Source organism: Phacochoerus africanus, chromosome 4 (assembly GCF_016906955.1).
Source record: "Phacochoerus africanus isolate WHEZ1 chromosome 4, ROS_Pafr_v1, whole genome shotgun sequence".
In the NCBI taxonomy this organism is placed as follows: domain Eukaryota; kingdom Metazoa; phylum Chordata; class Mammalia; order Artiodactyla; family Suidae; genus Phacochoerus; species Phacochoerus africanus.
Window position 1 is genome coordinate 75,539,811 of NC_062547.1, and position 12,755 is coordinate 75,552,565.

General features: G+C 50.0%; 1 protein-coding gene across 1 annotated transcript; it reads right to left on the bottom strand.

Moving 5' to 3' along the window:
- Positions 1-206: 206 nt before the first annotated feature.
- On the bottom strand, positions 207-3,948 carry S1PR4 (sphingosine-1-phosphate receptor 4). The gene is made up of 2 exons (XM_047777572.1): positions 3,486-3,948; positions 207-2,903 (listed from the first exon to the last, which is right to left on the bottom strand). Exon 2 carries the CDS (start codon positions 2,818-2,820, stop codon positions 1,663-1,665), a length of 1,158 nt encoding a protein of 385 aa, XP_047633528.1. The 5' UTR covers positions 2,821-2,903; positions 3,486-3,948; the 3' UTR covers positions 207-1,662.
- Positions 3,949-12,755: the final 8,807 nt, after the last annotated feature.

Sequence of the window (12,755 nt, forward strand, 5' to 3'; positions counted from 1 at the left end):
CACCAGGATCTAGGAGAGAAGCCTGGCACAGTCCCTCCTCTCGGTCCCAGAAGGAACCAACCTTGCCAGCACCTTGATCTCAGACTCCCAGCCTCCAGAACCAAGAGAGAATCAATGTGTTGTTGAAGCCCCCCCCCCCACACACACACACCCCGGTCTGTGGTATTTGGTATGGCAGCCCCGAGAAATGCACCGAGAAACTGAACTTTTAAAATACATTTTAATTCATTTTAAGTAGCCACATGTGGCTAATGCCTGCTTTCCTGGACAGCACAGGAAAATGCTTTCCCATCACCGCATCCTCCATCCTGCAGAGGAGAATTGGAGGCCACTGTCTTGGCTGGGAGGATGAAGACAGAGAACTTCCTACCAGCCAAAGGTGGCTACATATGGAGGGTGAACCCCTACACTGTCCCGTACTGCTGCCTGGAGTCTCACAGGCCATTCAAATGCAAATGGAGTCCAAGTTCAGTTCTTCAGTAGCACTGGACATTTATCAAGGGCTCAGTAGTCATGTGGGGGTCCCATGCTGGATGGCACAGATGTAAACATTCCCTCCATCGATGGACATTTGGTTGCACACCCTGATGCCATGTGCTGCCACAAGAGCCCTGAGCGAGTAACTGACAGCCTCCTGTGGTGGGGGGGGGGTCTGTCCCCTATCAGCCCATTTTACAGATGGGGAAGGGCGAGGCAATTAGTGCTAAAGGGAACTCTACAGATGTGGGTGAGATTCCCTGAATGAGGCCAGGAGGGCCAGGCAGGTCCCCCGCTGCTGGCCCCCAGGCTGAGGCCCAAAAGATGCAGAGGCCAGAGGTGGGGAAAGGAGGCTGCCTGGAACCTAAGATGAGACATAAGGCAGGGAAAGGGGAAGTGAGCGAGAAGGGGCGGGTGTCAATGTCACAGCCTCCTCCTCCCCACTGCCTGGCAGCCTCCAGAAACACTCACCACACACCAACAGAGTGGATTGGTCACACACATGTGTATGGCAAGCTATGTCTGTGCACACACGGGCACATGAGCACATACCCATAGGCACAGCTTGTTCCGCCCTCAGCCTCTCTCTCTCACACACACACACACACACACACACACACACACACGCCCCCCCCCCCCCATACTCCACCACTTTCTGTCACAACCACACTCCCCAAGCCCACGGACTCATGGCCCTCCTGGGCCCCCAGTACAGCTCAAGCAGAACCACAGCCCTCATCCCATCACCTGGGTGCCACCTGTGATTAAGGAGAAGCTGCAACATCTCATCCTCTCATTGACCTTCCGTTTTGTCTGGGCATGGATGCCATGGCCCAGTCCTTGCAGCCTGGGAGCCCCACTAAGGCCCAGAGAGGGGTTGGAACTGCCTCAGAATCACACGGGGGCAGGAACGCGGGGGGAGGGGCGCCATACACAACAACCTCATTCAACCCCATTCCAGGAAGCTCTTGGTTCCAAAGAGCAGTTGCCTCTCGCTCCCAGCAAACTGTGGGAAACGAGCTCTGCATCAGCAGCTGCAGGAGGCTTCGGGGAAGACCACGGGGCCCTGGAATGCACGTTCCCAGTTGCCCAATTCCTTCATCTCCACGCGGCAGGCGGGCCGCCTGCAGCTCCCCTGCGCGCCAGCGCGCACCACGTGGATGGACCACCGCCCCAGCCATGGGCTCAGACGCTCCGCACGCTGGAGATGCTGGACAGAGGCTCCCGCATCCGGAAGCTGAGCGAGCGCGAGCCGCGAAAGCTGTCCCTTGGCCTCAGCGAGCTGTCGGTGTTGGAGGCTCCAGATTGAGCCTCCGCCGCCTGCGCCAGGCAGTCCCCAGGTCCTCGCAGGCCGAGCCGTAGACACGGGCAACAGAGGAAGCTCAGCACAGCCCGGCGCACGTCCCGGCTGCGGAAGGAGTAGATGAGCGGGTTGATGCCTGAGTTGAGCACAGCTAGCGTCAGAATCCACTCCATGCCCCGCAGGTACTCCTGGGCCCAGACGTTGGAGCCGAAGATGTCGGCCAGCAGCAGGCCGAAGAGCGGGCCCCAGCACACCACGAAGGCCACCAAAATCATGAGCACCGTGTTAAGCAGCGAGCGGGCCTTGCGGCGGGCGGGGGCGCGCATGGCCTTCTGCCCGTTGGCCCGCACCACCCGGAAGATGGCTCCGTAGAGCACCGTGATGGTGGCCAGGATGCAGGCGAAGACCACCACGCAGAAGAGGATGTAGTCCTTGGAGTAGAGCGGGAGCAGGCTGGAGCAGCGCTGGAAGGCACACACGCAGTTCCAGCCCAGTAGGGGCAGCAGGCCCAGCAGGGTGGCCAGCAGCCAGCACAGCCCGATGAAGCTGCACACGCGGCCCCTCTTGGTGGCCCCGCTCTCGGCCACCGGCCGCACCATGGTGGCGAAGCGCTCGCCGGCTGTGAAGAGCAGGCTGAAGGTGGAGGCGGCCAGCGCCATGAAGAGCAGGCCCTCGCGCAGAAACCACTGGGCCGGCGCCAAGCGGAAGGTATGGGCCCCTGACAGCAGGACATTGGCCAGGTATGCAGCGCCGGTGAGCAGGTCACTGAGCGTGATGTTCACCAAGCAGTAGTAGACCCAGCGCCGTGACCTCATGCGGCTGGCGATGGCCACCAGCACCAGCAGGTTCTCCAGCACCACCAGGCAGCTGACCGCCACGAAGAGCCCGCGCAGCAGTCCCAGGCCGCCCTCCTCCGGCCCGCCCCGCCCTGCCAGCCGGCCCGAGTGGTTGTAGTGCAGGATGATGAGCCGGCTGTGCCCGCCAGCCGCCAGCTGTTGGCAGGATTCGGGGGCCTCAGCCGGGGCCTCCGTGGTGTTCATCACGGTCCCGCGGGGCAGACTGAGGCCCGGGGTGGCTCGCCCCAGGCAGGGTGGAGCCGCCTGCCTTGCCCGGTCTTGGTTTCCTGTTATTTGAAATTTCCTGTTATGTTCAAGGTACCCCCAGGGTGGGGGTGAGGCCAAGACAGGGAGGGGCATCCCAACGGTCTCAGCTCCCACCAGGGCCCCAGGGAAGGACCTGCGGCCGCCCCCTGCTGCGAGACCCCAGCCCTGCCCCCTTCCGGTCCTTGAAAGCCCAGTGCGGTTCCACCCCCCCACCCCACCCTAGGAGGGAAAACCAGCTAGCTCCCTTGTGGCCCCTGGGCTGAAGGACTTCCTCGCTCCCATGAGCTACGCCCTGCAGGACCCACGGTTCCTCACCAGCTCCCCAACTGCTCCAAGCCCACCTGGCACACAGTAGGTGCCTAATTATTGTGCACCAAGTGACACACAGGCTATGGGAGCAGCGGCAGCTCCCTCATTGATGGCGCAGATGCACTTCATTTGATCCTCACGGCAGGCCCAGGACCGACTCGTCTACAGAAGGGAAAACTGAGGCCTGGAGAAGCTCTATGGTCCAACCGGAGTCCCGCAGAAGAACTTGCAGCCAGAAGTGAGCCCCCACATACCCACACGCTCACACAGGGGGAGGGGGCTACTCTCCTTACCAGGGTTTTCTGTTGCCTCTCCTGCCCCTGAGCTGGCCTTCCTAGGAGCAGAGCTGCACAGGACCTCCACCCAGGGCAGCAGCTCACCTCCGGAGGGGGAGGGGTCACTGGAGAAGTGGGGAGCTCCTCCTGCCCCCACTGCTCAGCCGTCTGACCCAGGCTCAGGCTGACTCAACCTGAGATGGTTAAGGACAGTGGTGGGGGCACCAGGTGGAGGAGAGGAAGTGGGGGTTGATGTGTAGAGCGATGTCTGGGGAGCCTGAGGGAGGAGGCTTAGCCCTGACCAGTGTCTGAAGGGGGAGGCATAGGTATCTGAGGGGCTCAGGTATCCATGTGTGTTGAGTGGGCAGGGGGCCAGGGGCTGAGAACAGCCCAGCAATCCCTCCCTGAGTTCACTGTTCAGCTCTAGGAGCAGGACACTTACAGGGAGGCTTAGAGGGAGGGGCTGCCCTGGGAGGCAGCAATGTCCCATCACTGGAGGTAACCAAGCATAAACAGATCAGAAGGGGGGAGGGTGTGGGGGGAGGGGAAGTAAAAGCGGCTGGAGTGTGTGGCGAGGGGGTAGGGTGGGTGTGCAGTAGGCCTAGGGAGCCCCAGTCTTGGGCTCACAAGGGGCCACGGATCCAGGCACATCCACAGCAAACACTGCATCTTCTGAGCCTGGACCCTTAACTGAGCCCTGATCTCAGGCTGAACCTTGACCTTGGCTGAGCCCCTGACCATGGGCTGACTCCAACCATGACTACTGACACCTGACCCTGGCTGAGACCTGACCCCAAACAGAGCCCTGATTCCAGGCTGGGAGAGCAAATTCAGAACTAGACTAAAATGCTATGAGAGAGCACAGTTTGACTAATTTGAGGCCAAGCTGTCCAACAGTGACCTTCTGCTATGAATAACCTGCTGCCTGGGTGAAAGGCCATATGTGCATTAAACCTTACATAAGCTTATGATTATCCCCAAGCTACAGAAAAGCAGTCCCCTCTCTAGAAATTTGTCCTGAAGACATAGCTCTAACCATACACAAGTAAGTATGCAGAAGGCTATTCATTGTCAATGCAAAACATTGGAAGCAACCCAGATGTCTGTACACAGGAGAGAAGCTGGTGCATTACATTGCACCCCACGGTGGAGTACTACACAGCTATGAAAAAGAATGGAGTGATCCCTGTGAGTGGAGTGGGGTGATTTCCAAGACATGCTGTTAAGTTGAGGGGGAAATTCAAAACAATGCATGCAGTATGTTACTTTGTGTATAATAAAGAAGTGGGGATAAAATGTCCACATATCTGCCTCCATTTTGCAAAAGGAAAGAAAAACCAGGAATCATCAAATTGGTTATCTGTGGAGGTGGATGGAACTGAAGTTGAAGAGATGAGGAGATGATAGCGTTTTGTATTCCTCTTCATATAGTTTTTAAACAGTTAAAGCTTTCTGTATTCAACAAAAAATTAAATCCACACTAATGGAGCAAAACAGCTTTAAGATGGAATATAAATAGAAAACAAATGAGTTGAACTGTATTTCAAATGAAAATCATAACTACACAAAAATAGAAAAGAACCAGCTTATGCAACTTTTGGACATGGTACTCACTCTAGAGACAAAGAGAACTACAAAAAAATTTTTTTTAACTTGGTTCAGTACATTTGTTTTCACGAGGGGTATGGGTGTAGTGATTCTGAAACTATCATGTGTATTGTGGGACTGAGTGAAGTAGCAACTGTGTTGATATTATTAGGAATCGGGTCTTCACTGGGGGAGAAAGAAGTTGCAAAGATTAAATGGAAAAATTCAGAAAAGAAATGCATAGGGAAGGACTAGGATTAAAAGTATCAGTGTGGGAGTTTCCACTGTGGCTCAGCAGAAATGAACCTGACTGATATTCATGAAGATATGGGTTCAATCCCTGGCCTCGCTCAGTGGGTTAAGGATCTGGCGTTGCCACAAACTGCCATGTCGGTCGAAGATGTGGCTTGGATCCAGTGTCACTGTGGCTGTGGCATAGACCAGCAGCTGCAGCTCTGATTCAACCCCTAGCCTGGGAACTTCCAAGTGTGGCCCTAAAAAGAAGAAAAAATGGGGGTGGGGGAGAAAAAAGAAAAAGCGGGAAAAAAAAGAATGATCTTAAAATCAAACAGAAAGAGGGATGGTGGGTTTGGGGGTAGGGGAGGGGATTCAGAGTTAGTGTTTACTGAGGACAGAATTCCAGTTTTACAAGAGGAAAAGAATTCTGCACGTGAACAGCAGTGACATTGGCAAACATGGTGAATATATTCAGCCCTACCTCTGAAATGTCCACTCCCCATGATTCATTTTATGTTATGTGTATGTATATGTATATATATTATATATATATATTATATATATTATATATCATTAACCACTGCGCCACAATGGAAACGTGTTATGTATATTTTATCACAATAGAAAACAACTGGTGGAGTTCCCTTCATGGTGCAGCAGAAATGAATCCAACCAGGAACCACGAGGTTGCGGGTTTGATCCCTGGCCTTGGTCAGTGGGTAAAGGATCTGGTGTTGCCATGAGCTGTGGTGTAGGTTGCAGACACAGCTCAGATCTGGCGTTGCTGTGGCCGTGGTGTAGGCCAGCAGCTGCAGTGCCAATTAGACCCTAGCCTGGGAACCTCCATATGCTGCCAGTGCGGCCCTAGAAAGCAAAAAATAAATAAATAAATAAAAGGGGTTGGGGGGAGGAAAGAATGACCTTTCTGTAGGACGCAGCAATTCCAATTCCAGGCATTGATTCGATCACAGGGCTACAATAATCACTCTATGATAACCATCCCAGCAAATGATTGATCCAAGCAAGATTCACCAGTGGATGCTAAAATGATTGGGTGGAAGTTTATTAGGGAGCAGGATATTCACATCATCTCAAATTTTCTTTCTATGCATGACTTATCAATTCTAAAGGGAAAAACACCTTACTTAGAAACCTGGTAAATAGCATCTTAGCCAAGCCACCCACGTAAACACACTGGCAATGGGAGAAAAAATGGGCCTCCTGATACAATGTGCTGAGGACACATCACTACTAGGATACACCTGCCAAACACAGACAACCTGTATCTGATTGTGGGAACCATCAGACAAACCCACATGGAAGGACATCCTACAGAATAAGTGACCTGGTCTCCTAGAGTCAAGGTCATAAGAGACCAAAAAAAAAACAAAAACAAAAACAAAAAAAGGCCAAAGCTGCCTCAGAAGTCTCAGAAACAAGGAGATTGGAGATTTATGAAACTATATACAATGAGTGATCCCTGACTGAATATGAATACAACACTGGGGGATGGGAAGGAGTTGCAATAAAAGACAATATGGGACAACTGGTGACATTTTCCTATGGGCTAATATTAGCCCAGTATTGCTAATAGTAGTAGATGCTATTATTTAATCAGTACTAGTTTTCCTGAAATTGACTATCACTTTCTGGTTATATAACAGAAGGTATTTGCAGGAAATACATGTTTTGTTTTGTTTTGTTTTGGAGTAAATGTACATGATGGAGCAACTTTCGAATTATTTATAAAAATGAAGAAAAAGAATACAAATGTGAATATTCTTTATAGAATATATTGTGTGCTTTTAGATTATGTTTATAGAGAAATAGAAAGGAAAAGGTTAACTGTGGGAGGACCCACAGTTCTTCTTTTGCAAAGAGCCAAATAGTGGAGTCTACTAGTGGCTCAGTGGGTTAAATATCTGATGTCACTGCTGTGGTGATGGTTCAATCCCTGGCCCAGGAACTTCCGTATGCCTCAGGTGTGGCCAAAAAAAAAAAAAAGCAAGTGGTAAATTTTTTGGTGTTGAAGGCAGTTCTTGACAACGATTGGACTCTGCTGTTGTGGGGAAAGCTGCACCAGACAGGTGTAAATGAATGGGCATGGCCGTGTGCCAATAAAACTTTATTTACAAAAACAGGCTTAGAGCAGGTAGTGACCCCTGACCTAGAGAAACGGTATATGGGAGTTCATTGTCACCTTTGTGCAACTTATGTAGGTCTGAAATATTTTCAAAGTAAAAAAGATGAGTGGGGGATTTCCCATTGCGGCTCAGCAGTAAAAAACCTGACTAGTATCCATGAGGATGCATGTTCGATCCTAGGCCTCACTCAGTGGATTAAGGATCCAGTATTGCCGTGAGCTGTGGCATAGGTTGCAGATGCAGCTCAGATCCCAAGGTCAGCAACTACAACTCCAACTGGACTCCTAGTCTGGGAACTTCCACATGCTGCGAGTGTGGCCCTAGAAAGATAGATTAAAAAAAAGATGAGTGGGGAGTTCCCATTGTGGCACAGCGGAAATGAATCCAATCCATGAAGTTGCAGGTTTGATCCCTGGCCTCGCTCAGTGGGTTAAGGACCTGGCATTGCCGTGAGCTGTGGTGTAGGTCACAGATATGGCTTGGATCCCATGTTGCTGTGGCTGTGGAGTAGGCCAACAGCTGTAGCTCCAATTTGACCCCTAGCCTGGGAACCTCCATACGCTGTGGGTGCAGCCCTAAAAAAAGCAAAAAAAAAAAAAGAGTGGGAGTTCCCTGGTGGTACATTGGGTTAAAGATCCGTCATCGTCACTGCAGTGGCTTGGGTCATTGCTGCAGAGCGAGTTTGATCCCTGGCCTGGGAACTTCCCTCAGCATGGCAAAGAAATAAAGAGAGTGGGGGAGAAAGAAAGAAAGAGAGAAAGAGAGGGAGAGAGGGAGGAAGGAAGAAAGAAGAAAATACGGCTTTCCTAACTTTGTGGTCTCTAAAGATCATTGCTGATAAAAGGAGGCAGGGCTCCTTAGAGAAATGGCCAGGTCTGGGGTTGGGGCTGGAAAGTATGGGATGGAGGGAAAGCATCTCGTTGTGCAGGACTCTGAATCATGAGGCCACTGGGTTACATCCAAAGGACTTAGGCACCAACTCGAAGAGGTTTCCACTGGCCAAAGATGGACCACTGTGGGCTGAAGGGAAGAAAAAGATGCCCAGTGGATGGAAACAATCAAACGTTGCATCCATGAGTTCATAGTGACACAAAAGAGAAAAGAACGTCTTGGGTGATCTTTTGTGTATAGTGAGGAACTAACTCATTACTGAGAAAATTGCTAATTAAAAGTCAAGAATCAGACATCTACCCTGTCTTTTCTGCACAGCCTTTATTTCTGGGTAACCACTTACTTGATAGGGGAAGGAGTTCTTAAATAATACTCCATTTCAAAAAATTTTTTTAATGGGTAAAATATATGTGGCATAAAATTAGCATTTTAACCATTTTTAAGTACTCAGATCAGTGGCATTAAGTACATTCACATTGTCGTGCAACCATCTCCACCATCCATCCCCCAGAATTTTTCTTTTCTTTTTTTTTTTTTTGACATTTCTTGGGCCGCTTCTGCGGCATATGGAGGTTCCCACGCTAGGGTCCGAATCGGCCAGCCTACACCAGAGCCACAGCAACGCGAGATCCGAGCCGCGTCTGCGACCTACACCACAGATCATGGCAATGCCAGATCCTTAACCCACTGAGCAAGGCCAGGGATCGAACCCGAAACCTCATGGTTCCTAGTTGGATTCATTAACCACTGAGCCACGATGGGAACTCCAATCCCCAGAACTTTCTAATCTTCCCAAACTGAAACTCTGTCCCCATGAAACACTGACTCCCCTCCCCCTCCTGCAGCCCCTGCCCCACAATCTCCTGCCTGTCTCTGTGGATTTGACTCCTCTAAGGACCTCCTGGGGGTGGAATCAGACCATGTTTGTCCTCCTGTGTCTGGCTTCTGTCACTGAGCACAAGGATCTCCAGGTATGTGCATGTTGTAGTGAGTGTCACAATCTCCTTTCTCATTAAGGCTGAATCATATTCCACTGTATGGATGGACCATATTTGTTTATCCCTTATCCATCAGTGGACACTTCGGTTGCTCCCAACTTTTGGCTACTGCAAATAATACTGCTGTGAACATAGGGGTACAAATATCTCTTTAAGACTCTGCTTTCAATTCTTTTGGGTCAGGTGGGTTTTTTTTATTTTTAATTTTTTTTTATTTTTATTTTTTGCTTTTTTAGGGCTGCACCCATGGCACATGGAGGCTCCCAGGCTAGAGGTTGAATGGGAGCTGTAGCCAACGGCCGACACCACAGCCACAGCAACAACAGATCTGAGCAGTGTCTGTGACCTACGCCACAACTCATGGCCACGCCAGATCCTTAACCCACTGAGCAAGGCCAGGGATTGAACCTGCATCCTCATGGATGCTAGTCAGATTCGTTAACCACTGAGCCATGATGGGAACTCCTGTTCGTTTTTTGTTTTTTTAATAGAGCCATTCCAGACAATAAATTCAAGAGGAAATGAAAGTATTATAAGTCACTATTTTTGCAACTCCTAATGATGTATGTAAACAATGATATCAATGGCCACTAAGACCATGAGGAGAGAGGTTCATGGGGGAAATTCACAATGGATGAAATAGACGGATGCCCCCTGAACCCACTGGTCAATCTTAATGAGAGAGAGAGAGACGGAACCAATCAGATGTTATGTTGTTATGTGTCTTACAGAGAGACACAGAGAGAAAAACAACTGGATGCTATGTGTCATCCAGTGGGGCTCACACCACCTAGGATGCCATGTTTCTGGGTAGATCAATGACAGGGGAGAGGGGAGCCCACTCATCCACACCTGGGAAGCAACCTGCCCGGTTAGGAGGCTGAGAAACCCTACCAGACAAATGACCTGGTTTCTTCATCACATAAGCAGCAAAGAAAAAAAAAAAAAGGCTGGGTGATTGATGGCTTTAGATGAAAAGAGTCATAAGAGATACAGCAACCAAATGCCAAGTGTGGACTTTGTTGGGGTCCTGACTCAAATGAACCAACTGTGAAACGAAAACATCTGACATTTCATTACCAGCAATGAGATTTTTTTGTTTTGTTTTATTTTTTGTTTTTTGTCTTTTTGCTATTTCTTGGGCTGCTCCCACAGCATATGGAGGTTCCCAGGCTAGGGGTCCAATCGGAGCTGTAGCCACTGGCCTACGCCAGAGCCACAGCAACGCGGGATCCCGGGATCCGAGCTGCGTCTGCAACCTACACCACAGCTCACGGCAACGCCGGATCGTTAACCCACTGAGCAAGGGCAACCTTATGGTTCCTAGTCGGATTCGTTAACCACTGCGCCACCACAGGAACTCCGAGATTTTTTCATTATTGACCCACCCTGTCTGATGCACTGAGGACCCTGTGGGATTCTTGTCCTAAATGCATGGCATTAATCAAATCACGAGCACACATCCACCAAAGCCCAAATTGTGGATGTTCTGCAAAATAACTGGGCCGAACCCTCTAAATGGGTCATGACGGGGAAAGGCTGAGGAACCAACCCTGAGTAGGGAGACAAAGATGAGGAGGCGCAATGTGTAATTCTGGCCCAGGAAAAGGGCAGGAGAGGGAAAACTGGCCAGATTCTCATAAGTCTAGAGGTTAGCTAATAGGATGATGGTTGATGTTGATTCCCCAGCTTCGATAACCTGGCTTGTTACCTAAGAGCTTCACATCAGAGGAAGCTGGTGAAGGGTGTTCAGGAACTCTGCACTATTGCTGCAACTGTGCTGTCAATCTAAGATTACTACAAAATGAAAATTTTAGAAGACATTTACAAGACACATAGGAAAATCTAAACACTGACGGGGTATTTAATATTAAAAGATCATTGCTAACTTTTTGTTTTTTGGCAATGCCTGTGGCATGCAGAAGTTCCTCAGCCAGGGATAAAACCCATGCCACAGTAGCAACTGGAGCCACAGCAGTGACAACACTGGATCCTTAACCTGCTGAGCCACCAGGGGACTCCCACTGCTAACCTTTTTAGATGTGATAATGTTGCATTATGGTTATCCTTTTTAGAAGGGAGTCTTTATATTTTAGAAGGATGCAGATGAAGTGTTATGATATCAGGGATAATGAAAATAACCAAGAGGCAGAACGGGCGGGAAGGTAGGATGGAGGGGTATGAATGGAACAGGCTTGAGTGGTTAATGTTTGAGGGATGATGGGATTTACATACAGGTTCAGGGTCAAATTAACATTCAGGCCCTGGGCCCACACCACATTTAGGGGCTCATGAAATGTTTCAGTTTTCATTTCCTTTAAAGATCTGAAGAAGGAGTTCCTATCATGGCACAGTGGTTAATGAACCTGACTAGGAACCATGAGGTTGCGGGTTTGATCCCTGGCCTTGCTCAGTTGCCGTGAGCTGTGGTGTAGGTAGCAGACGCAGCTCGGATCCCGCGTCGCTGTGGCTCTGGCGTAGGCCGGCGGCTACACCTCTGATTAAACCCCTAGCCTGGACCCTCCATATGCCGCGGGAGCAGCCCTAGAATAGGAAAAAAGACAAAAAAAAAGGTGCCTAACTCAGACGGGACCAAGGTCAACACCAAGAGTGGTTAAGTCATGTTGATGGCATGTACTTTTTTTTTTTTTTTTGGTCTTTTTGCCATTTCTAGGGCTGCTTCTTCGGCATATGGAGCTTCCCCTGCTAGGGGTTTAATCGGAGCTGTAGCCGCCAGCTTACACCACAGCCACAGCAATGTGGGATCCGAGCTGCGTCTGCAAACTACACCACAGCTCACGGCAATGCCGGAGACTTAACCCACTGAGCGAGGCCAGGGATCGAACCCACAACCTCATGGCTCCCAGTCGGATTCATTAACCACTGAGCCACGACGGGAACTCCGATGGCATGTACTCTTAATACGACGGGACGAAACCCTCTTCTCCCCTGTGCTCTTCCTCCTTAAAACCCAAACTTCGGTCTAACCACAAGAAAACATCAGACAAAACTCAACCATGAGACATTGGACAAAATACCTGTTAGGAGTCCTAACTCCTGGTATCTGGGAATGTGATCTTATTTGGAAATCAGTTCATTGCAGGTACAGTCAAGTTAAGATGAGATCATTCAAGGAGGGCTAATTCAGTATAATTGGTGTTTCTATAAGAAGAGGGAAATTTGGACACAGACACACACAAGAGGAGACGGCCATGTGAACATAGAGGCAGGGACCAGAGTGACGTGGCAACAAGGCATAGGACATGGGGAGTCACCAGAAGCTAGAGGAGGCAGGAAGGACTTAGGACTTAGAGGAGTGCAGCTCTGATGACCCTTTATTCTCAGACTTTGCCCCCAGAACTATGGGGAAAAATATTTCTGTTGTTTTAAGCCCCTCTGTCTGTGGTATTTTGCTACAGCAGCCTGGGTGA

Bases quoted from the DNA above. Each gene is read 5' to 3' on its own strand.
- S1PR4 (XM_047777572.1), bottom strand. From the start codon at position 2,820: ATGAACACCACGGAGGCCCCGGCTGAGGCCCCCGAATCCTGCCAACAG.